At 37.4% G+C, this 26664-nt stretch overlaps 1 protein-coding gene across 9 annotated transcripts in view; it reads right to left on the reverse strand.

Annotated features, from left to right (window-relative positions):
* Positions 1-26664, reverse strand: part of CEP128 (centrosomal protein 128) — a 345597-nt gene that overhangs the window by 234109 nt on the left and 84824 nt on the right. For all 9 annotated transcript variants that reach the window (XM_074327098.2, XM_074327095.2, XM_074327093.2 and 6 more), the window contains 3 exons: positions 14717-15067; positions 6713-7363; positions 1-112 (listed from right to left, as the gene is read on the reverse strand). The exon at positions 1-112 is cut by the window's left edge and continues 53 nt beyond it. In XM_074327098.2, the coding sequence (XP_074183199.2) occupies positions 1-112; positions 6713-7363; positions 14717-15067 (1114 nt within the window). The remainder of the gene's footprint in view (positions 113-6712; positions 7364-14716; positions 15068-26664) is intronic.

A 26664-nucleotide genomic window follows, 5' to 3' on the forward strand; every position in this document is an offset into this window, starting at 1 on the left:
TCTCATTTTCATTCTGGGTTAATTCCTCTGTCAGCCTGTCACACTGTGATTTCAACTTCTCTAGCTGACAAAGATGGACTTTAGCCATATTTTTATCTTCTAAGCTTTCTGCCTGAGAAAACAAGAAGGAAAAAAGAAAAAGTCCACTGGCCATAGCCAAATTGTACACCAAACAAATCACACATAATATCGGTAGGTAAACTACTTCAAGATTTTGCTCTCGAAGAATCTGTACATAAATACACGAAAGAAAGGTTCTGCATTTATCCAATGACTCCTTAGCACCCACTGAGCATTTGCTATGTGAAAGGTACTGTGCTAGGTGCTGGAGATAACAGACAAACAGTAAAAGAGAGGCAAAAATCAATTTCTACAATAATTAATGAGAAATGCTTAATAAAAGTGGAGGTGAAGTGTTGTGGAAAGCCAAAGAAGGGACATGAACTCTGGGAGGGGAGGGAGTTACTGGATTAGTGCCCCAAAAGGGAAGTACTATGAGATGTTATCAGCTGATCAGTTTATTAATCTATAAGAGGATCTTAACAAAATTCCTTTCAACCTACCTCCTGGTTTTTGTGAAAGAATTGCATACTGTTTGTGCAATGTAATTATGGATACCAATCTGATGGGACTAAAAGATTATTAATTGTAGCAGCCACAAAACTACAAATCACTTGATATGAAAAAGAGTTTACCGGTGATTATTTCAGCACCAACAGGGCAATCGTTTTTGATCTTTAATCGGAATATAATCAGAATCAGCTTTTAGAAAGTTAGGAACAACCAGTTCTGTGTATGAGATTTAATAAAGATTTGCCAGTATGTAAACTTGAAGACTTTTAAAATAACAATACAAACAGTATACGTCAGGAACTCCTCTAAGACCTTTTTGTATAGTCTTTCCTCATTTCATCTTCACAAAAGCCTGACCAGGGAGGTACTACGATTGCCTCCTTTTCTGAAACTGAAGCACAGGGACACAGGTATCTTACCCAACGGTACACAGTAAATGCAGAGCCAGGATTTGAACCCAGGAATTCTCTCCAATGCCCACGCTTTCAGCTACTCTGCCACACCACTGATTTTCAAAAGGTATGTATACCATAAGGTTTTAAAAACCAGCTGTGTACACCCTGCAATGTTAACAGGTCACACCTACCAGCTACTAACAGCCTATAAGCAACTACAAATAATCTATTTAAAATACATGTTTTAATGCCTAAAATACATCCGTGTCTTTTCTTTCTATAAGTTTATTATATGTGTTTAATCAGGTATGTAGAACATAATCATTGGAAGCAATTTCATGAAAGAAAGAAGTTTTGTGAGGTTTAGGCAAAATCTATATTTTATTCACCCCATAAAATTCACCTAAGACTTGATGCCACTTGGACTTAACAAAGGAATTGATTTTTTAATGAGGAATCCCGTATTCAAAACCCAAAAATAAATTTACAAAATAAAGTCTCCCATCAGGAAAACTGTTCAGCTATTCTTTTAAGCTATAGGAGAATGCCCTGGCCTTTCTTTCAGTCATAAAAAGCTCAGGTACAGAAGGTTCCCCGGAAGCCAGCGGTGCACTGGAGCCTGTTCACAGAGACTCTCAGGAACCAGCTGTCCTCTTCGTCCCAAGTCTGTCCCTCCCTAGTGATGTCTCCTTTGATAACCGGAAACCAGCCAAATGGAGGTATTTACACCACCAAACTTGGAAAGTACTACAAATAAGGGCCCCCCACCCCCAATCCCAGATAGCCTATTTGAAAACATTCACCAGCACACCAGGGCCTAAATTTAACTAAGAACTTCTTCTCGTTGTGGTTTTATTATTACACTTACATTTCATTGTAGTGTTTACAAAGTGATGCTGCAGTCACAAAAACTCTGTGATAAATACACAAGGATTCCCATTTTATTGATTAGGTGCAAAAAAGGTTAAGTAACTTGACCAAGATTATATGGCCGGCAAGTGGCAAAAGTATGGCACTCCAATCCATGGTCTTTGATGCCAATAAAAGGCTCTACAAAACAATTTCTGGTGAAATCATAATGAGGTGATAACCCAATAGCCTTCAAATATTCATAGCAGCTAGAGTACTTCATTAAAATATTTTGCACTTAAATTTAACAATAGGCGTGAGAAGGGTAGTTCTAAATGGAGAAAAACTATAACTTTGTGCAGTGAAAAAATATATATCAGCACTTTAATTAGACTCAGAAAAAGTAATAAATTAAGGTAAAGCTGAAACACAATGAAATGTAACATTTAAAGAGCTACTTGTCCAAAGCTCTTTTGTATATAATTCAGTATATTAAATCTTCTGTGATGTCCATTGTTATCAACTGCTTTTAATTAATATAAATAAGTAAAAAGTATAGGTTTACATTAATGAAATAGCATGAGATGAAGATTGTTCCTTATGGGTAACTTATTCAGCTTAAAAGGAAAGTGCTAGGCTCTCACAATCTCCGCTCAGCTTTTAAACTCTTGTGTTGCTTTTGTATCATATTAAAGAATAAAACTGAAAGCAACAAAAGAACAAAACAAAGAAACAAAAACTCATAAACACAGACAATAGTTTAGTGGTTACCAGCGGGTAAGGGGAGGGGGGGGTAGGGTGGTAGATGAGGGTAAAGGGGATCAAATATATGGTGACAGAAGGAGAACTGACTCTGGGTGGTGAACACACAAGGTGATATATAGATGATGTATTACAGAAGTGTACACTTGAAAACTATGTAACTTTACTAACCATTGTCACCCCAATAAACTTTAATTTAAAAAAAATAAAAAAGAGTGGCTGCAACACCCCTCCTAAATTTCAGTCTTCCAAATTAAAAAAAAAAAGTCTAAAGGTTTCAGAAGATCTACAGAAAACTTCGAAATTATACATTCTTTACATACAGGAAATTTCTTAAAGCTTATCATCTCACTATACATGAATACAAAGTAATTCCTGAAGAAATCAATTTTCCCCTATTACAGGGGGAAATCCAAACCAGAAAGATCACAGAGCAAATCAGGAGCAAATCCTCTGACTTCCAGCTTTCTAAACATTTCAACCCAACATCCACTGAATATCTTCTCTATGTCTCGATCATTTTTAGATCGAGGACACAAAATAAGGGGACACAAAAATGGCTAAGACCTGATGTCTGCCCCTCTGGAGTCTTACACAACAAACCATAAAATAAGGCAGCCTACATGTTCTGTACTAGAGGTATCAACAAAGAGCTATGGAAACACAGAAGATGGAGAGATGTATCCCCATCTCAGCTGAGGTATGTCCCAACTTCAGAGAATCCATAAAAGAAGTGAAAAATTAATTGGACTTTTATGTGGACACCTCAAAGGGAACCATACCAAGGAGGGCTGGATAGAGTTGAGACTTTGTTCCAGAGACAGTAAATAATCAATGAAGGTTTTCTGAGCAGAAAATGACACACACAGATCTATGCTTTGGGAAAGGAAATTGGGTAGTATCTGAAGGTTGAAAAGGAGGAGTTGGCAGTAGGAAGAGGAACTAAGGGGGAAGTAAGGAGGCTACTTAGAGCCATGTCCTGGTAGTTCCAATTAGCAGCCCACATCCAGTTCTCTCCCACAACACCTGATATATTATCGTTCATATGCCAATGCCTCCAGGAGCAAACACAATTTCTGTCAAGCCGGCTGTACGTCGTGACTTCATCTCGCACTCAAGACAGCACATCACAATGTCAGAATGATGTTCGTACTGAGATGATCTTGAATCTGTGCTAACTGATTAAATTATCGCTAACTCCTGCTGACATGTGTGTTTATCCACAGCCTAAGTAACAGTGATGAGAACCGGGAGTAGATTGGCAATTGTGAGAAAGAAAGGAGGGTGTAGTTTCAACAACACTCGAAAAAAAACTGCAAGCTCCTTGAAAGAACCATTTGTCAAGCCATAGCCTAACCAATCATTACATGTTTGTCCTCATGCAAAAACCCTGCCTTCCTCTGAGATTTGCACCATGTCTCCTCAACTCTCCTGCCTGACCACTCATCCTCTTCATTGAGGGTTTTGGCATGTGATCAATTAATGCCTTCTCAATAGCATCATAAATATCCAAATATCTATCCAACAAACTAATATCAAAGTTATTTAACCCATTCAATTCCAACCACCTTCACACACATTCCACAACCACAACCAATTGCGTTACCACATCTTGGACCTTAACTCTAAAAATCTGAGCTCCAATCCAAGGAATCACGTCCAAATAAGCACCCTGTGATCATAGATTCTTACCCCTCCACTCTCTCATTCCTTTCCCCACAATACTACTTCTTCAGTGTTTGCTGTATCAATGCATTACGTGCTTCCACACTAGTCTCACTCTGTTTCCACTCTGTTTCCATAATCTGTTTCTCTGCAGTTTATGTCTTAATCACTCATGAATTACTTCCTGTATTGCTCTACTCCACGTCAGAGGGAGGAAAGAGACTATCAGCCAAGAGTCACATCAATAACCCCAGACTATCTCTATCAACTTACCCAGCCTTACTGATTTCTTCCAAAACCCTCAGAGAAGATATGCCCTGCCTCCTGTTGACTGCCATCTGCTCTGTTTTGGGTCCAACCCCCTCACATCTCATGGACCTCCTCCGCCAATCTCTGACAAACGGAGCAAACACTCTCTTGGTGCTTTTAGTCTGTCTGCCACATTTGGCACTCTTGACTATACCTTTCTTAAAATGTCCTACCTGGGTTTCCAAGATGCCATTCTTTTCTGGTTCTTCTCCTGTCACTCATACGGTCCTTTATTCTTATTTGCTAAATCTCTTTCTCAATTCTTCCCTTAAACATTAGTGTTCTAGAGTTTCATCCACTTCTTTCTCCATGTAAGAGCTCATCCAAATTCCATTTCAACTACCACCAATGTGTTGGGTACTGGCTGCAAATATTAAACTTTAATCTCAATTTCTTCCCGAACATCTAACTCGACATGTACTAAACTCTTCTACCTAGACTTTCATGATTAGGTTTAAGGTCCCTTCACATAACTAAACATGCTAAAAAACTGGATTTGGCACGGTTCTCTCCAAATCTGCTGTTCTGTATTATCTATCTTGACAAATAGCCTATCACCCACCTAGTCACCCAAGTCAATACCTAGTCAGCCTTGATTATAAACTTTCTTTAGTCTAGCAGTACAGTTAAGAACATAGGTGCTTACTTGTCTACCTGGGTTCAAATCCCGTCTCTACAACTCTCCAGCTATAAAAACTTGGGCAAGTTATTTAATTGCCCATGTCTCAACTGCCTCATCAGAGAGAAAATAATACCATACAATTTGCTGGGATAATGTTAGTGTTAAGTTATTAACATATATAAAGGTTTTATACTAAAGACTGGCACAAATTAAGGGCTAAAAAAAGTTTTCTATTATTTTTATTGTTACAGCTAATCAATCAACATATGATCTATATTTTATTTTCTTTAAGATAGCTCTTCTCTGTATCTCTGATTCTACTTTTTTTTGTATCCTCATCAACACTGAAAGACTGCTATGCCATATTTAATCAATATTAAGACTTTTTCCCCCCATTTTGTCATTTCTATCTTGGGATGTTGTCTTATACTTAATAGCAGGTCATGTTTTCATATGCAGTATTTTTCTTCTTAGTAGCACAGAATAATGCATCTTTCAACTGATGGTATCTGGTTCAATGAACTATAGTAAAGGCCTCTTACCTATTTTTCCAGCCTCCATTCTGCTTCTCCTACCCCAATTAATGACCCCAAATCCGCTACTGCCTGTAGGCTATATAGGACTGGGGAAGAATCCATAAAGCAGCTGAAAGCATTCTACAAATGTTAGCTATTTCAATGTAATTTCATCTTCCATCATAAGTATTTTTGGGGGTAGTTGTATTTCAAGGAATTTTGAAAAATTATAATTAACCTTTGAAGATTTATCTATTTAGTGACCTACTCAACAGATATTTAAAATGGTCTAGGCACCGGGGCTATAGCTGTAGAAATAGATTCAAATCCTAGTCCTCCTGGCGTGTTCATTCTAATAAAGGGGGATTAAAAAATAATATGGAATCTATATGATGATAACTGCTTTGGAGAGAAAAAGAATGAAGCAGAAAGAAGGGATAGATGTATCATACCCTTGACAATCATGTTATGAAATGATTCCCCTGCATAGTGATAATGCTAATACGATTAGACCTTAGAAACATTTCCCCAAATTCAAGATCTCCATTATGCATTTACCCAGGCAACTCTGATTTGGAAAAGAAAGGGTAAATCTCAAAAGCCTTGGATTTACACAGCCTATAAGCTGATCCGCTTTAGTTACCATACTAATAAGGGCCGTGGTTATAGCTTCCATGGCCTTGACAAGTCTTTGCCGTTTATATTTTAGGAGGTCATAAATGTGGAATGAGAGCACGTTTCAGGTCCACAACTTACTGCCACCTCTGCCTTTCCTGAACTCCCCAAATAGCTAAAGGTTCTTTTTAAAAGGCTTCGGTGCTCAGAAATAGGTACTCCCAGGTGGCTGCTATAACTCATTTCAACCTGGCCGAACAAGCACGAATAAGCCTCTTTATTGTTAGTTTTATCTTCCCTTCAGAGCTTGGGAATACAGAATGATCTCTAAAAGTTTACGCTTTATTAACTTCATGAGCCACCAGAAAAATTCCTTCAGTATCATCAGGGTAATTCAGCATCGGTACCTTCAGTGTCCTAATATGATTCTCTGCCTCACTCTTTTCTTTCTTGAAGTGCTTCATCAGCTCCTGGATATTCTGTTCATGTTTGGTTTTCACACTTTGCAATGATGAGGTGAGATCTTCCAGCTCCCTCTGGTGAACATCTCGTTCCAGCTTTAACTGTGTAATGATTGTGGCCGTCTCTTCATCTCTGGATTCGGCCTGTGTCTTGAGGTCAGAAAGGTTCTTGAGCAGCTCTTTCCTGGCTTTCTGTTCCTCGGCCAATTTATTCGCCAGATCTGCCCGGATGGCACTCAAGTCCTTGATGGCCTCTTGCATCTCGAGAAGTTGAGCTTTGTCCTTGGCCTGGCTCTTCCTCAGCTCTGCCACTTCTTCCTCCAGGTGACCTTTCTCAAGTTTCATCTGGCTTTGAATCTTATTCTGCTTTTTCAATTCACTTTGTAGGCTATGGATGGTGGCCAGCGAATCCTTGACTTCTAGTTCAAGGTCAGCTTGATGAGCCTGAACATCACTTAGTTTCTGCTCCTTGCAGTGAAGTTCCTCCTCTTGAAGCGCACGCTTCGTTATGACATCATTCAATTCCTTCCGAAGATTCTCGATTTGTTGCAATGCTGCATAAAGTTGGCTTTTCAAGTCATCCTTTTCTTTGAGAATCTATCAAGTGAAGAATATAAAACAAAGAAACAAAAAAAATTACTATCAAATTCACCATGGACACTGCCTGAAAACAAAATAACATTTCATTCACAAGAAGAGTAATTCATCAAATACTTTGCATTTTTTCCATTTTTTAAAGAAAAATATTTTAGTCTAGAAAGAGGAAGGAAAATACAATTACCCTGAAGTACCACATTGAAATATATGCTTCAGATTTTCATCACCAAAATATATCAATCCTTGATCATAAACAATTATTTAAATGTAAGATAAAATTGAGCAAAAGAAAGGGAAAAGAAAAAGACTATTATAATTTACAAAAGGTTGAAATAATATAATTAAAATAAGAAAGATTTCATTTCAATGCCACACTTTTAAAATGGAGACCTCAAGGTACAGATATGGAAGGTAATATAAGGAAGCATGCAGATACAATCTAAAAAAGGTTATGATACAATCAACCTTTATTAGTCAAATAATGTCAGTAGTGACAAGAAATATACCGGTATGTAACTGGGAGTCTTGAAGCCCCACAATGGTAGAGATGAGATTAATTTAAAATTAGAAGAGGTTTGGAAGGGACTCAAGAGAAAGGTCAAGGGACCAGATGGGCATCATCCTCTGCCAGCCTCTTTAGGGGGTTAGGGGTTTACACCCAGGGATGGAAGCCAAGAACTAGTCCTCCAATCCTCACCACCCATCAATCCAAATGAGAAAGTGAGCTGCTAAAAATGTTGAAAATAGCACCCCACACAACCCTGGAACCAAGGACAATCTCTGTACCTGGTTACTGATGCCCCTCATGATTCGAATCCAGAAAAAAAATTAAAATTCTTATTTCAGAATTTGAAATAATGAGTTAAAATGCAAATACTTGTGAGGCATTTTTACACTTTACGTTTTAATATTTCAGTGTGAAACAATTCATCATAACATGTAATGAGTCAATCACTCAAAAAGTTTCTTCAAATTTCTCTCAGTTCAAACAGGGAGAAACAGCATGATGCTAACATGAGAAATAATAAGGGTGATTAAGCAGTTGAGCTATGACGAGAGAGAACTCAATTTGATTCTCAGTTCAATCATAAGCAGTTCTATGGCCTTAAGAAAATTATTTATCTTTATAAAGATAATAATAATAGCTACATCATAGGGTGGTGAAGACTAGTGGGAAAGGGGAAACAAAAAGTGGGGATGGGATTTAAGTTCAAGGAGAAACCGGGATCTCACAGAGGTATTAATGCATGAGAGTGATCAAAACTGTGAAGAGAGGGGATAACTGATAAATCAATGTCCCTAGATTGAAAAGATTCTGGAACACAGATAAATGAGTTCACTTTGGAAAGACTGTGCAGGAAAAATGGCTAGAAATATAGATATGCCTAAGGGTAGATGTATTATTTTTCTATTGCAGTGTAACAAATTCCAACAAACTTAATGGCTGAAAACAATACCCATTTATTATCTCACTGTTTCCACAGGTCATAATTCCAGGCAAAGTATTCTGCTTCAGGTCTCCAGAGGCTAAAATCAAAGGGGCAGCTGACCTGGGCTGTTACCTGGAGGCTTTGGGAAAGAATTCACTTCCAAGTTCACTCATGTTATTGGCAAAATTTAGTTCTGTGAACTTAGGGCTTGGGTCCCTGTTTCCTTGTTAGCTTTGGCATAGTTCTGAGCTTCTAAAGCCACCCGTACTCTGTGGCTCATGGACTCCTCTGTCTCTGAAGCCACCAACACCACAACGAATCTTTCCCAGGCTTTGAATCCGTCTCACTTCCCCTTCTCCCAACAGCCAGAAAAATCTATCTGCTTTTAAGGGCTCCTGTGATTAGCTTAGACCCATCTAGATAATCTCCTTATCGTAAGGTCAACTGGGACATAACATAACATCATCACAGGAAAGATATTTCATCATATTCACAGGTTCCAGGAATTAGAGTGAGACATCTTTGAGAAGTCACTCTACTTACCACACTGGAGAAGACAAAAACTGGTAGAATCAAGTTGTGGCTGTAAGAATAATGTGGAAGGGGCCTGAGAATAAGGGAAGGAGGCTTAAATATAGTCACTAATTTTTAAAACAGGTAACATAGCTCCCTGGCCATGAGTTAAGAGACTTCCATGCAGCTCTGAAGATAAAAATCGTATTTTCAGGATAAAGCTCTAGGAGATAAAATGTCTTTGATTTAAAATACTATAATGTCTTCCTAAAGTTGGTTTGAACAGCAAGGCTATTTATTTTTCTCATATAACAGAAAGACCAAAGACTGGGTCGTTCAAGAACAGTCCTTCAAAAGCTCAGGCTGAGCTACTCCACAATTCTCCAGGTTTTGCCACCCCCCTCCTTCAGTGTTTCAACGATCACATCAATTCATGACAAAGGTGACAGTCACAGACCATGTTGGTCAAGTTTACACTTTCTTTGACAATATAGATACAAAAAAACTAAGTTCTGTTCATTTGCTTTTGGTTAATTGCTTGGCTAGTAGCCACAGCCCAAGATTTTGTCTAGATATTATCTCTGAGTCTGAAAATGTCAGTGTCTTAGACATTCCCAGGAGACTCCGTTGAATAGCTTTTATCCTGAAGGAACTCAAAACAATGGACTTCCCTCTGTCCTGCCAGGAATGCTTATGTAGAAGTACTTGAAGAGGGCCTGAGAAATCAAGCTTGCTTTTTTAACCTCATATTTTTTTCTGCTAAGTTCCCTACTTCCCTCTCTTGCTTGGACTGACTTCAACGTGGATACATAATTTGACTTTCCGAAACCTAAAAGACTCCAAATTATCAGACTCAGTTCATATGGATTACAGATTGCAGATTTTCAGTCTCCCTACACCAAAAAATCTTGCTCTCTGCTTTTAGGCTGACTTCAACCCACGACTTGTCTTTCTCTTGCAGGACCTCTCTGAAGGCTGCCATAACTACACAACATGCTCCAACATCCTAAAGCTTTTCTATTGGTCACTTACTATCTGAGGCACAGCATCAATGCTCCAAGGTACATACGAAATCTGATGTTTTAACCAACTACTTCCAATAGCGTACTGAGGTTTGCCAACTTTCCCTCAGGAGCCTCCCTGTCCCCACACCACTCCTCCATTTAGTCAATCCTACCTTTAGGGTCTTTTACTAAAAGCTCCTCACTCCTAGAATTGATGTTTCACATCAGCTTGAGTTTCTTCTGCTGAGAGTTAAGACAAAAGTGCAATTCAAGTTGTTTTAAACTACTGGGTAATTGATTATCATTCCAGGCAGCACTGCTCCAGACACACTACGTCTCAGCTCTAGACGTACCTCTCTGCATTTCTCTCAGCTACACCCTCCTCTGTATGAGGCTTCATTCTCAGGACCGTAGCAAGACAACACCACCCATTCCAGGCAAGCACAGCCAAATACAACAGTAGCCAGAGAAGGAGCAAAGCTCTCTTCTTGTGTATCTTTTGTAAGAGTGAGGACATGTTTGCCAGACACTCCCCCACAGACTTCATAGCTCATTCTCCACTGATCAGTAACTGGTCTACAATAATTTTTAAATGGAATGGAATGGGCTGAGGGAGGTAACCAAGACTACTATAGGAGCCAACTGACATTTCTTTGTAAGTTTTGCTGGCACTATTCAGGAGCAGGAATGGAAAAAAGTGGAGAGTTGGATTGATTTGAGATTGAAGATACCAAAGTGTGTGAGGTAGAGGGAGACATTGAAGATGCCAGTGAGCATGTCATCAGAGGAGCTTTTCAGGAAGCCCAGTCTGACTAGAAAATACTGAGTCCGGGATGTGGCTGGACAACCAGAGGTATGTGGGAAGCTCAAAATCAGATGGTAATAGTAAAAAAAGGAAAAGGGAATACAAGAAATCTGTAATCTCAGAGACTGGAATTTTGGAACGAAAGACTTAAACATCGAGAAATTAGAGATGGTAGCAAATTTTAGATACAGACCTTAGCTGCTAGGTGGTTTGAGTGTCACTGTAAAATAGGAAATTAGTGAAGTATAAGGATACAGAGTTCAACAGATTGCTGACTTGAACTTCCAGGTCAACATAGATGATGGCAAGAAATGTATGTCACGAAACAGGTTGAGGGGAAATCCAGGTGCGAAAATCCTTGAGAAACGTGGAGGCATAATGGAAAAATAAGTAGTAGTCAGGAACAAAGGGAAGAGAATGTTCTAACCCAGCAATCCCAGCTTCCAAAGAGCTGTAAGGGAAGACTATGGAAGAAGGATTGAAATGGCTGAGTGGCGCCAGAAGGACGGACAGTCTAAAACCATGACAGATACAGGAACAGGAACCAACCCTCGAAGGCCTGACCACAAAGTACACACAGCTTTTTTTTTGAATTAACTAAAAGATGGACAAGGACATTTTAAAAGAAAAAAAGTTATGTTTCTGCATGTGAGGGAACACGCAGACAGATTGCTGGATGATACTAATATATAAGTGATCTAGCTTTTCTTAAATTATATCAGACAGGACTGCATACATATTAAAAAAGTATGCATTTTATCATTGGTCCTTCTTATTTTTACCGTTTAAAATTCAGATTTTAAAAGACAGTATATATTACATATAGTTCTTTCTTTCCTGCACGTGAAGGAAAAGATTACAACTTAAGATTCTTGAAGTCAAAGACTATCAAGCAAAAAGCTCAATACATGGGCAAGCCAAGTGTTCTACCAATTCAGAAAACATGCATGCACACATACACACGCACACACAAAAACCTAAGCGGAATTCCCTTTATCCATGTTAAAAAGAAATATGAATTTAAAAAGTCAGAAAAGTGCACACTATAAACAGAATCCAAGTTTTTTTCCTTTACCATTTTCAAAGCATATACAAAAACCAATGACTTCAAAGAGCACTTTAAAAGAAAAACAAAGGTTTAATTCTTTTTTAGGGGAGACTAATATTCCATTGTATGTTGTATGCCTGAAACTAATACAATGCTATATGTCAACTATAATTTCAAAATAAGTTATTAAAAATAAAGACAAAAACATCACAATTTAGGAATAGAGGATGTGTATCTATAGAATTTTAGGTCTTCCAATATGTGTTCTTCTACATATCCCTAGAGAACATCATCATTCCCTGATGTAAACGTCTATGCTACTGACTTTTAAGGAAAGCATACAAGCTCATCTTTCTGGGTTTTTCTACAATGATATGTCATTTGTTTGATATTCCATACCCTTTAGTAATGAAGTAACTTTGTAATACAATACATACCTGATAAATCTTACCAGGGTTTCAAAAATGTAAAAAGCAAAAAAATAATTAATTAATTAATTAATCAGGGCTGTTTTTAAGAGAATAAAAGCCTTTAGCCTTCCAATGTAATTTTAACTGGCAAATCTTAAAGCAGAAAATAAATTATTCTGAAAAATGAAAGTAGGCACAGATCTACTTTTAAAATGCAAAGATTATATCTTTTGATCATATAAAATGGCCCCACAAGGCCATTTATTAAACAATTAATTTATTATTTACACCATAATGTGTTTTATTTGTAAACTAGTATCATTTTTATTTTAATATACACTTCCAAGTATATCCTGGAGTCACTTTTGAAAATAATTAGTCCTAAAAAAACAAACAAAAAAGGAGTAGGCTGTATTACTTATGCCGTAAGGTGGCTGTGGGATTTTTAAAGAATTAACTACTCATTAGAGGTATTATTCAGCAAAATGTAAAAAAGGAAAAACTTTTTACCGAAATTATTTACAATATATTTCCACGTCACAAATTTACTGGACACTTGAATTTGCAGTGAAACGTCTGTTACCCTTTCTTCCTTGATTAACCATTGCTCTAACTGCGACATGCTGCATTAATTTTTAAGGCTTTTAAAGTGGAAATTACAATGCCTGCTGTGATAATTGTGATACTACCCTAACTCTGGCAATCACTTTAAAACTACTTCTTTGCTATCATTAGCAATGCTAAATGATAAAAATAATTATGTCAGGAGTATTCTGGGAAATGATTGTTTAACAATTTTTAATATTCTGAAAGTTCGATCTAGAAACTCTCAGTACCATGGATTAGGATTCTGTCTGATGACATGGACCCTTCAAAATTTCCTCTAATTAAGTAGAATTCCCCAGATGGTTCTCAATCAATCAATTCCCCCAACCACTCCTCTCTAGCTATCTCCTTTATGGGGAGGCTCATTGAAACAGTTCCCAGACCAGGCTGACAACAGAATAATCAAGGTAAAGCAATTTCCTGGGATCAAATCAGTTCAGATTCAAGTCTAAAAGCTTCAGAGCTGCTTTACCTCAGGGCAACCAGTCACCCAGTATAAGTCAGATGGGTTACACTGAAAAGCATTCCACAGTGAATGCAAAGTGACCACTTTCTCCATATTCTCCATGTCCGAGAAACTCGGACGTAAAAGGTAAAGCATCTTTTCCATGACAGCTCATCTGAAATACACATCTGTCACTCTTACGAACTGACAATTGACTATATAAATATAATTGCCCTACATTTTGTTTTCTTTTGAAAGAAAGCCAACTTATCCAAATGATTATTCTCCTGGAATGTTCAGAGTTCTTGACAAGTGACAAATGACAAAGCAGAAATGATAAACCAAGACTAAACATGGATAAAATCAATCATGACTTTCCTTCCTATTATCTTATAACATCTGGATTTAATTCAACCCAAAGATATAGCTGAGAATCAACATAGGAGCATAAAATCCATTTAAAGTAACTGATTATACAAGAGAACAGATGATGCGCAGTGCATACACAGATCAGTGAAACGCTTTTTGTTGCTGCTATCAAAAGGACACAAAAGCAGCGTCTTAAAGAGGCCTGTGATCTGATAATACTGCTCAGTCAGTGAGATTATCAATGTCACTCATTTAAATAAACCCATAATTATAGTGGCTGCCAGAAGATGTAGAGGACTGGACTACTGCATTTTTAAATGCTTCTTTCTAACATCTACTTCAGTTGAAAATACAAATAAATGAAATTCTAAAATACATGCCTTGGGTGAAACATCATGTGATGTTAAGGAAGATTTAGTGATTTTCTTCGACTTGAATTAATTTCAACTTAGGGAACTGAAAACTAAACTGAGGGGGCAGTTAGATCTATTTTAAGGGCCAACTCTGAAAAGCCATGGAATGCTGAACTATTAAAAAGGTTTTAAAAGATTTTTAAAACTAAATTACTTTTACCTTGAAATAGCCAAAATACAAACACTCTTCTATCAAGGACATCTTGGTGGATTATATGCACCGCGTAGCACTCAAGTGCGTATTCAAAGGACGAGTAAAGGAATGGCTGGTCACAGCAGAAATCATTCCTTAGGAACTGGGCTGCTATACCTGATTATTCTTGTCCGTCAGCTCATCAAGCGTTTCAGATTGCTTCTCCAATGCTCGCTCTAACTTCTTGTGCTTAAGCTTCCACTGCCTAATGGACTCCTGAGCTTTCAGTTTCAGCTCTTCTCTCCTCTTCTCTGCCTCCTGCCTCAGGGCCTCCGACTGCTGGAACTCGAGGAGGTACTGCTCAGCCTGTTTGGTTGCGTCCTCTGCGTGGTGAGTCAGCTCTGAGATCTGGAGATCGGCACGCTTCTGCTTGGCCTCACATGTCTCAAAGTGATTCTGGATCTCCTTAAGTTGATCCAACATCTGTAGTTGCTGCTTTTCCCTGTTCTCCAATTCACGCAATAAATTCTAGGGATAAAGCATGTGAGATATTAGGAACATATTCTTGTCAAAATTGGATACATAACGTATCAAACAAGAATCTCTAATGTCGCTGAAATGGGAATTGTCTGTATTAAATTTCATTAGCAACCAATCTAGAAAATATGAGTCATTTTCTGTGTATTTTATAATCATAGTACTTGGGAATAATTTTTGATAGAAATATTTTCTCTTTTTTTAGATTACTTTTTTTAGATTACTTCATTACCGAAAAAGGAAAAATACGTATTTTCCAATTGACCATCACTAAAATGCATAGAACGTCTTATTGATGAGAAAAATAATGCACACTACTTTAGTAAGAATTTAGTTTTGTCCAACTGAAGAATGTCAATGTTTCAAAATTTGACAATTATCCTAGCAATCATATGTAACGTTCCACTTTCTGACAGCATCTAAAATTTTGTTACAGTAAAATAAAATCAGCATTGATGGTAGAAACAGTATAAATAATACTGTATTTCAAAGTTCATTCAAAAGGCTCTCAATAAAGAGTGTATAGATAATGTCCAGCAAAATCAACATAATGTTATAAGGAACAATTCTCAAGCTTAGATCACTATAGAAAATTTTTTAAATAAACTTATTAAATTTACTTGAAATACTTATCAATCCAGAAAAGAACCTGAACTATTAAAACCTAACTACCCTAAAACAGTTGGTCAATAATACATTTGGAAGTTACACTAAATCATCATGATTCATACACATTTCTAATTTGAGTAGAATGTGTAAAGATCTATTTTTAACTTCAAAAGTGAAAGGACACTGCTTTTATATGATATTTTATACAAATAAATAATTCTGTAATCATTAACATTAAGCCACTGTTATAAAGCTTTGGAAGAGAGTGACAAATTCAGAAATAAGTGCTTATAATGTATCCCTTAAGCTGTCCCTCCTGAGCCTCAGTTTCCAAATACCTGGGGTAACCAAGTTAACAAGAAAAGGTGTCATGTGTCCAAATCAGACTGGGTTCAAGAGGCTGCGAGCTGGACAAACAATAAGTATTATCTACAAGGTATGATAAAAAAAAAATATGATGAATGCGTAAGTAAAAAAGAAATTATTACAGTAAAAGACACATTGCAATTAATCCCCCTCAAAATACTCTCCATCACTTCAAACACTCTTATACCATCATTCTTGCCACTTTCTGAAGCAGTTCTGGAAGTCCTCTTTGGTGAGTGTCTTTAGTTGCGCTGTCATAGCTGCCTCGATGTCCTGAATCGATTCAAAACGTTTTCCTTTCATGGTCATTTTGACTTTGGAGAAGAGTCAGAAGTCACACAGCAACAGACCCAGTGAATAAGGTGAATGACAACACACCATAATGTTTTTATTTGACAGAAACTGCCCTACCAGAAGCAATGTGTGACATGGAGCCTTTCCGTTATGATCACAAAATACAGTGAATGTGGCTGCCAAGTGCCATCCAATGGAAAGGCAGGGATATTCAATATAGGAAGCAGCACATCAAACCTTAGTAACGGTGTGTGACAAGTTTCAACTTGTTTGGTGCAGTCAGTCGGGTCTGAGCTACGGTTGAGAGGTGTGTTTTAAAATGTGCTGTAAATAATCCTTCATCATGACAATGTTCCATGTCACACAACACTTAAGGTACATGGCAATTTCTGTCAAATACAAACATTATAGTGTGTCCTCATCCACCTTATTCACTGGATCTGGATCTGGCGCCGTGCGACTTCTGGCTCTTCCCCAAAGTCAAAACAATTCAGGACATCAAGGCAGCCATGACAGCACAACTAAAGACACTCACGAAAGAGGACTTCCAGAACTGCTTCAGAAAGTGGCAAGAATGATGGGATACGTGTATTCGAAGCAAGGGGGAGTATTTTGAGGGGGATTAATGGCAATGTGTCTCTTACTGTAATATTATTTTTTTATTTAAACATTCACCATATTGTTTTTATGACATCTTATACATTGTACTAAGGCACCTACAAATAGAGACTGGAAGCATTTACCAACTCCCTCTAGCTCTAAAGGCAGAATGTTCAGTTCCAGATTCCATTATCCCCGAACTACAGTTCAAATAAAGTTAAATATAATTTCTCCCTTGATTAAACTTACGATTTGACATTCTGGCAAAAATAAATAAATAATGCCTCAAAAACAAGCTTCATTTTGAGAGCAACAGGTTTGCATTCACTCAGTGTGCTGAATTCTATGCAGCCTAAAGAGATAAGTCAGTCCCTTATCCACCCAAATAAAACAGTAAACTGAGGACTGTGCACTTGCCTGAATGGAAAATTCTAAAATGAGATCAGAAAGCCTTAGTGATGATGGTTTACCCTTTTGCCCTTATCTGAAAGTTCTACCACTGTGATAGAAATCAATTTTATTAACAAGCAGTATCCAAATGATTTCTACATCAATAGAGGTACTCATTTTTTTTTTTCCAACCAACACTTGAGAGAGTAACTATACTTCCTCTGTGTTAGGCACATAGTTTACAAAAATGTTAATAAGATCTGGCTTCAATACCAAAGAAGTTAATAATCTAACTGGGGAGACATTCACGCTAAAAGCTAAATTACAACTTGGATAGTGCTAGGTGCTAAGATGTGATAAACAGTTACCTGAAAGGGTCTATATTCTACAGGGTGGTTAGGGTGGGTCTCTCTCTTAGGAGGTCACATATGAGCTGAGATTTAAATGGAAAGGAGCTAGCAATAATAAAATTACAACTACTACTAAAGCTTATTAGACACTTGAGTTGGGCAAGGAATTGTCTAAATACTTTATGTATGGATTACCTCATTCAATTCCACCATAAAACTAAACTAAGGCACTACTATTATCTCAATTTTAGTGATAAGTAACCAAGGCTTGGAATTTGCCCAAGATCACATACTCAGTGAGGGCACTGAATTCAGACCCAGGTAGTCTGATACCAGAGCCCATGTTTTCAACTCTTTGCTGAGCTTCCAGATTCTCAGATGACCCTAATTCCATGTTTCCTCACTCACCCACTCCCATAGTCCTATCTTAATGTTTTTTCCCAGAACTGCCAATTTTGAAGAGGTAGGTCCCAACCCCCCTCCTCCCACTATCTACTCCCCCCACTTTTCCACCCTCTTCCTCAGGCCTCTGGCTTCATCCACCAATCTGACCAGTTCCCTCACTCCGTTCCTTCTATACATCTGCTCTTCACTGTCAAGATGATCACGCCCTTGATATTCCTTTTTCTGGCTTTAAATCCAGGTTCTTTAACCTAACTTCCTTAATTTTCATTTTAGCCACTCCCCTGCTCACATCTCAAACTCCTTTTTAAAACTGTTCGTCTGCTAAAACCAGAACAGCAAAACCACGAGATCTTGAGAAACTAAAACACTTCCTATTTCCTACAGCACATCACTGACTCCTCTAAGGAAAATCACCCAGGAGTATCAGTTGATGTGATGACACAATGAGCGGCAACGCCTCAGTGCCCAGACATGCCTCTGCACACCTCTACCCAGTCCACACAGCGGGCGTTCCAAAATGTCCTGTCTCTGAGGCCACCATCTTTTCTCTTACTCCTGGTATGTAACACAGCTCCTCCTTGAGAAATATAATTGAAGCTATTAGGCAGGACACCCCCAAAATTTCCTAGCTGTATCACCCTGAAACTTAACAACGGCCAGTCTCTCCTCCTCTCCAGGCTGTGAGGAAAAGGGATCCTCTTCCTTCGACAAATTAGCCTATGTTTGCTATTTCTTTCCACATCCGGCAAGGGCTTCACTACGTCAATTATGCCGCCGTCCCTGTCTTGAACTTGTCTTTCCCAACCAGATTCTTCTTCTCCACTTCTCCAGCATCTTAAAAACTCACAGTCATAATTGTGCATGGGTGTGTGTTTTTAATAAAACAAACAAGAAAAAAAAAACCTGTATCAATACAACATGATTTTCTAGGCGGCACCCGTACTCTTCTTTCTGTTAAGTCAAACTCCTGCCTGGAAAGAGCAGCCCACACTTGATGCCTCACAATCTTATTTCCCATTCACTTCTCAATTTGCTGAATCTGGTTTCCATTCCTCTCATACAATTAAAATAGTTCTCATCCAGGCCCCCAAAGATTACCGATAGCCAAATACAATGGACTGTTTTAAGTATCTTTCCTAGTTTCCTTGTAGCATGTGTCAATTCCCTCTTCTCATTCTTAGGCGCTCTTCTTCCCCAACTTTTGTAATACCACACTTCATTAGTTCTCCTTTTTCTTTCTGTTCTTTCATAATCACCTTTCCTGGATCTCTTCTACCATTTATCTTTTCAATAGATATAACTATACAGAGTTCTACTATTAAACATTATCCCATCTACAAAATATCTTTGGTAGGTAAGTACGTTGTATGTAGACAGAGATATGAATGATTCCTTATTCAGAAGCCAAGACTGATCTTCTAACTCCAGACCTTTAGCTATCTAATTGTACAATGACTTTGCACACCTGGTAATCCCACAGGCAACAAGAAGAGGCGCAGGATTAATACACACATGCCCAAAGCTTAAGGACAGAAATTCCTTTGTTCTCACATTTAAAAATTGCAGACTTCCACATTAACATATTACACACAGTAATTCACATAGAAGGGTATTTGAAAACATCATGGCATTGATTCGGTATGTGAGCATAAATGAACAGAAATTCTTTTAGGTAGAAACGGGAGGTCAGAGAGCCCTTCCTGCACCTATTATTTCCCAAGTACCTTTAGCTCAAAAGAATCAATATGCCAAAGTGGCATATTTTGGGTGACATGTTCTGATACCCTTCATAGTACATTACCAAATGGCTGATAAAAGCTCCAATTTAGTCTAAAACTTTATACACTTAAATTCCATTTCTTTTCTCTTTGTCCTTCCTTCTTCAGGTGGGGGAAAAATGTTAATGGGTACTTGCATGAGGGTCTCAGGTTTGGTAACAGCTAGAAGGATTCACAGGACTCAGCATATAGTTATTCTTAATGCTGAAACTCTATTAGACTACAACATACAGGGCAAAATCAGCGGAGGGAAAAGGACATGGGGTGAAGTCCAGTGGAAACCAGGTGCAAGCTTCCAGGAGTCACACAGGACATACTCAATTCTTCCAGCAGTGAATTCTGGCTACACTTCTGAAATGTTGTCTACCTAGAAAACTCATTAGGGAGTCAGTACCCAAAGTTTTAATTAGGTCCTAGTCTCTTAGGCACTGTCTGTCCAGTATTTACCAAAATTCCAGATTTCCAGAAGGAAAACAAGTGTTCAATATAAACCACACCATTTGTACAAAAGGTCTAGGCACAGTGAGCTACCCTTACCATTTGGGGAAAACTTCATATCTGTGTAGAAAACTATCATTCAAGTTCCCAGATGTCAGACAAAGCCTTCCTAAGGAAAGCTGTCCTCAGGAGAGCCTTCTTGAACTATGTGAACTCTTTTCTTCCCAGGAGTAAAACAGCCAGAATACACAGAAAGGGAAAGAAGATAATAAGGCCCTAAATGAGTTCTTCATGAAAAACGATTAACTATAAAATGATACCTGTAAAACAATGCGTTTAGAAGATGATAGAAAAGAACGCTCTCCCTTGAAAACTGATGGGCTTTGGCTGCCATTGGCTCGCTTTTTAATTCGTTGTATTCAAATTCAGAGAAAACGACAGTCTACTCTTCTGAATAGGACATTAAAACGAAAATAGAAAATAAAAATGAGAATGTTATATTTAAAAACTAGTGTGCATAGGATCCACCATAAATTCTAGCTTTCAGTGATCATACAGCTAAGATCATAATTTTACATATGTTGATTACAAAAGAATATTTATCAACTTGAAATTACAAAATTAGAAAAAGTGACAAGGTAGGAGAATAATGGAGGAAATCTGCAGATTAAAAAAAACAACTTTGTCAAGCATACAAAAATCTTTCCATCCACCTTCTTCCTTTGTCTCATATTCATGAAGAAGAATTGCTAGGCCTATATTTAAAACATATAAGGGTTAAGGGACAAAAATTACTACCATGTACAAGGCAACAATGATCATTTGTTCACTAATGTAACTAAAAATACAATACAATTTCTCCTCTACTCTTACTTGACAGTCAATGCACACAAAAGATTGGGCACCTTAGAGAACATTTAAAAACAGAAATCTGGCCCGCCCAAATAAGCCAGGGTACTCTGAATAATACCGTGTTACCCCGAAAATAAGACCTAGCCAGACCATCAGCTCTAATGCTCTTTTGGAGCAAAAATTAATATTAAGACCCGGTATTACATTGTACTATATAATATATATAATTATATTATATTATATATAATTATATATAATTATATATAATATAATATATAATATATATTATATAATATATATTATATTTATAATATATTATATTATATAAGACCCAGTATTATGTTATGTTGTGTTATGTTATGTTATGTTATATTATGTTACATTATATGATACTGGGTCTTATATTGAAATAAGATCGGGTCTTAATATAAATTTTTGCTCCAAAACACGCCTTAGAGCTGATGGCCCAGCTAGGTCTTATTTTTGGGGAAACACGTTATATATTTTAAATACCAATTTTCATCTACAGTATTATGTACTTCATGTGGAAACGTGTACGTGTAATGAGAACTAGACTTTAATGCCTCACAAGCAACACTCCTTAGGGAGACAGTGCCATGTCACAGAACAGAGCACAGGTCGCAGACTTGAGTTCCAATCCCAGCTCTGCCACTCTGACCGTAGAACTGCTAACCAGAACCAACACTACTAAGTCTATAAAATGGATTTTATAATACCTACATCTCAGAAGAATGAAGACCTACATGAGATCACTTAGATAAAACACCAGGAAGAGTGACTGGCACATTTTAGGAACACAACAATAAGTTTTTATTACTAACTAGAAACAATGTTAGAATCAGAGAGGTAATCCAACGGCTACAGGTTAGCGATGAGGAAATTGAGGCAAAGGAAGATAATTGATCAATCCAAGATAAGGGAGCTAGTTTTCAGCAGAGAAAAGACTCATCACAGGTCCCTAATATTCAAACTAATATTGATTCCATTTCACTATTACTGACTTGGATACTAGCCAAAGAAACTCTTTAATAAATAAATAAGGTGTAGTGTTCCTTCCTGAGACTGGAGGAAACCTTGACTATGAATTATACAATCTCTAGATGTTTCTGAAATTTTTTTGAAAACGAGAGAGAAAAATAGATTATTATCCCCTTCTTTGTTCAAGACACTGAGAACTACTGACTGACTGGGGCAAATGCAATCGAGCAGGAGCAGCAACACCAACGGTAGCATCCAGAGACAGGATTTAAGTTAGCAAATCCAAGAGGAACCACTCTGGTCAGCAAGACCTCATACAGAGGCATAAAATAGGGAGATGGTGGCCAAGTAATGTGTGAAGAAAAGACTGGGTCACTGATAGAAGGAGATGAGAGTTCATGACCAATGAAAGGCAGAGGCAAGAGTGGGCGCTGTTAGCTGCACATGAAGACTCATAGCTCAAGAGGGTTAAAGACGTAATGGAAGGTAAGGTCAGAAATCAGGTTGAGGGGGGAGAGGAAAGAGGGACCTGGAAATGCATTTTAAGCTTTCAGAGGTTTTTCAGCAAGGGAATAACATGATCAGATACGTGCTTGAGAAAGATTAATCACCAAAGGACATTATGCTAACACTAGGATATTAAACGATTACGGCGACATTAAAAATAATTGAAAGCCATCCTTTTAAAGCAGGAATGGATTTTTAGGACCAATTCTTCTCTTATCTGAATTCAATTTCAGCAATCAAATTCAATGGAGCTGGCTTATAATAGATAAGAACCAACTGTGGCATTTAAGAGACTAGAAAAGAAAAAAAAAATCATGTCAGTCTTCTTGAAGGAAATACGGGTATGTTTCCATTCAGTCCAATAAACATTTAACACTCTCAGCAACATCCAAGCTGCTGAGATTCGAAGATGAATAAGATCTCTGGCCCTATATTCCAGAGAACCAGAGAACCATACAGCCTAGTTGGGGAGAGAGTCATATAACAGTTATTTTTAATAAATGTGATATATATATACATATATATGTGTATATATATATATTTATTTATTTGTTTATGTAATTCTTTCTTCTCTATTTCAAATTTTGCCTCTCTTCCTAATTTACACTGCCTAATCTATACTTATATTTCTTTCCTCGGTGTCTTTCTCTGATTGTAGAAAGTTTTCTAACAATGATTCTTTGTCCATAAAAAATAAAAAAAAATTAAAAAGAGCCCTGAGAAAACACCATGACGTGGTGCTTGAGGGAACAAAAAGATAATTCAAGAGTTGCTACAGAAAGTAATAAAGAGAAAGAGAGAAAGAGGGAGGGACAGGAAGAGAGAGACAAACAGACCCAAAATGAATGCCCATGCCAGTCAATCCCAGGACTCAAAGGACAACCCACACCACCAAGGCAGGAGTGTGGCTGGCACTCCTGCCCTCCGCTGCCCTTCCATGCCTTCCTTTATGATGAAAGTACTCTTGGCATTGGTGCTGATAGGGAAAGGGGGCTGAGAGGAGAATGGGGAAGGGGGAAAAAATTAACAAGAGAACCTGATGAACAAGACACCTCTCCCAAACACTCACAAAGAAAACCTTTTGTAAAAATTCAAAATAATCTAATTCTGCAGTGTTTGAAAAGAGTAATCCCAAATGAGGGCCAAGTCAAATAGAAATACAACCATTTGTAAAGCTTCTCTTTACTAATGAAAAATTAGTGAAGAAGCCACTTGTTCAATTTGTTCCATTCTCCCAAACAGTTTGACAATTTCTGAGAAAGCCCCTTCTAAATTCTAGGGGGGAAAATATTCACTATAGATTTGTATTTTATTATTTATAATAGCTAGCCTATCAGTTTTAGATACATCAAATGTATGATACGATAGTAGTAGATACATACACACATACATACACACACTTTTTATTTAGTATATTAGAGGAAACATGCTTCCATTATACTCATTTTACTGAAAATAAAGAATAATTTCAAATTCTAATTATTATAGGGATTAAGTTTTTATATCTTGGCTGACAAGTTCATTTCAAGCATAAGGGTTTTGGCGAAAACTCCTTGGTCGGAAACACAATGCTTATTTATACTATTTCTCACATAAAAACACACAAACCACACTTGAATAATCTGTTTTACAGTACAGTTGCTAGAAACGCAGTACAGTGAAAAGTAGCAACGGTCTAAACATATACATACGGAAACAAAAATGATGTTTAAAGCACAGGCATATAAAGCTCAGTTCTTTACGAGAACAAAAACAGACACTAAAGCTAACACATAGCAAACAAGCCTCAAGTAGAACACCATTTGAAATAGAATTCAATTAATCATCGTTAATACTGACTCCATGAACAAAGATTAAACTAATTCCAGCCCCAAATATGACTTCCTTAAAGCAGGGACAAGATGAAAACACTCACTGAAGAGACCTAGGGACATTATATCCAAAATGAGAAGCAAATACCACAGTGAGGAAGATGATCGACTCAAGTACAGGAAAAAAATATTCACATTTTGTTTCTATACTTTTGTATTTACTGAAATTAAATTATGTTCCAGCATGTTGGAACACTTTAGTTTCCATGTGGCCAGTTAATTGCATTTATAGATGATTTAGTTTTAACTAAACAAAAATGGGCAGGAAGCTGAAAACAAAACAAAACAAAAAAATCCCTGCAAAGAAATGACAGGTTGACTATAACGTCACTCATGCATGGATAGGTATTTGTAAATGTGACTTCAGGATTCACATGAAGTCAGGCAGCATTCACTGAGTGCCAACTCTAGACACAACGCTAGGCTCAGGGATGTGAAAAATACAAGGCAACATCCTGTTTCTCAACTAAAAGAAAACCTGACCCTAGCACTGCTGTGTCTGACCCACCAGCTGTCAGCCCCTATCCTGCCTCTTCCTCATATCTTCTCTGATTTCATGGAAGCTGCAAAACAATGTTCCACACTCCTTTCAACTAGGTTTTGAGGGCAAATTAGACACAGTGTAGAGCGATTTAGAATATGGAAGTGAGGCAGAGACCATACATTTGCTAACTTGGCCTTTTGCTGCTGACCAGCAAGGTCATGGAGATACAATTCCTTTGTTCTCTAGGGAATCTCCCCTTGGTGCTGGCCTTGCTTGGAAACCTAGTCAGGGCCACACCTGCCAAAAATATAAACAACTATTGCATAAAATACCTAGCGCAGTTCTAGTTCCTAAATGAAACCCTAACTGATGTTATAAAGTTTTGTTTTTACTGAGTAAACAAAAGAACTAACAGATTTAATAGGATTTCACCTGAAATTCTCAGATTCTCAATTAAGCCATGCCCTACTCACCTCCACCGAGAAATTAGCTTGACATATTCTTGCATGTCTTGATGAACTCATTCATTTTGGTATAATTTAGGTGTTTTATGAACTGATAACTGAGAGGACAACTAATCAATTTTCCACAGTCAGGAGAACTAAGGCAAGTCTCTTTGAATAAAGGAACTCAAATCAATCAAAAAAAGTGTGGTAGCCCAGAAATATTCCTACATCCAGCTAAATTAGGCCATCACTCCTTGGGATCATACTATTTAAAACCTTTTTTTTTTTAAGTCATGACTGGTTGAAAATAGAATATAGTCTCAAAATCTGTGAGTCAATTGTTTTCTAACTCATGCAAAACATATATTACTAATCTTTAAAAACTGATTCAAAACTTTAGTTAGGGATCAGCCACATAAAACATCAGGGAGCATTGCAGTAACCGTGTCACAAATATTCTTCCTTTAAAAATAGGACTTTCTGTCTTTCCTATCATATTAATTTTGACCACATATACTATTTTCATTTTCTTTTTGCCAAATGAGGCAGAGACACACAACGGATATTAATCCCAAGTACTAAGTTTCTCAGTCCTTCTCAGTGATTAAAAGTAATTATTTCTCCACAAGTCCTATGAGAACATATCAGCTTCATACAAATACAATTTCCTTGTACTTTTTAATGAAACATAATACTAAGCTTAAGCACAGTACAGAAAATAATGTTCAATTAATTAAGTACATTCATCTCTTTGTGAAGAAATAAAATATTAACTTCTGTTTCATTAGCCATGATGTTCACTACAAGGAACATTTTAAATACACATTTCTTCCGAGTGTTTAATTTAAAACACAAGGGAGCATATAATTAACATCTAGGCCCTAGCAACACACTAGGGGAATTCTGACCCTGGCACACATATCTCAAAAGTACATTTGTGTGGGTTTTTTTTCCAATTTTTCTCACACTCTATTAGACTGTTAATTTTAACTCTGCAACTCTGATGTTTAACTGAAGTAGGCGCTTTGAAAAGAGAACATTTGAACATAAATAGGATAAAACCCCCTCTACTTTAAGCAGATTAGCATTTGGGATGTCTTTTGATTCAGGTGGAACTACCCAGGGTTATACATTTGCCATGAAATGCGATAGGCAAAGCAGGTATTAAAGAAAGACGGTCACCTGTGTCTTACTAATAT

The sequence above is a fragment of the Rhinolophus sinicus genome, chromosome 3 (genome assembly GCF_057876585.1).
Source record: "Rhinolophus sinicus isolate RSI-liver-muscle chromosome 3, RSI-T2T, whole genome shotgun sequence".
Classification (NCBI taxonomy): Eukaryota; Metazoa; Chordata; class Mammalia; order Chiroptera; family Rhinolophidae; genus Rhinolophus; species Rhinolophus sinicus.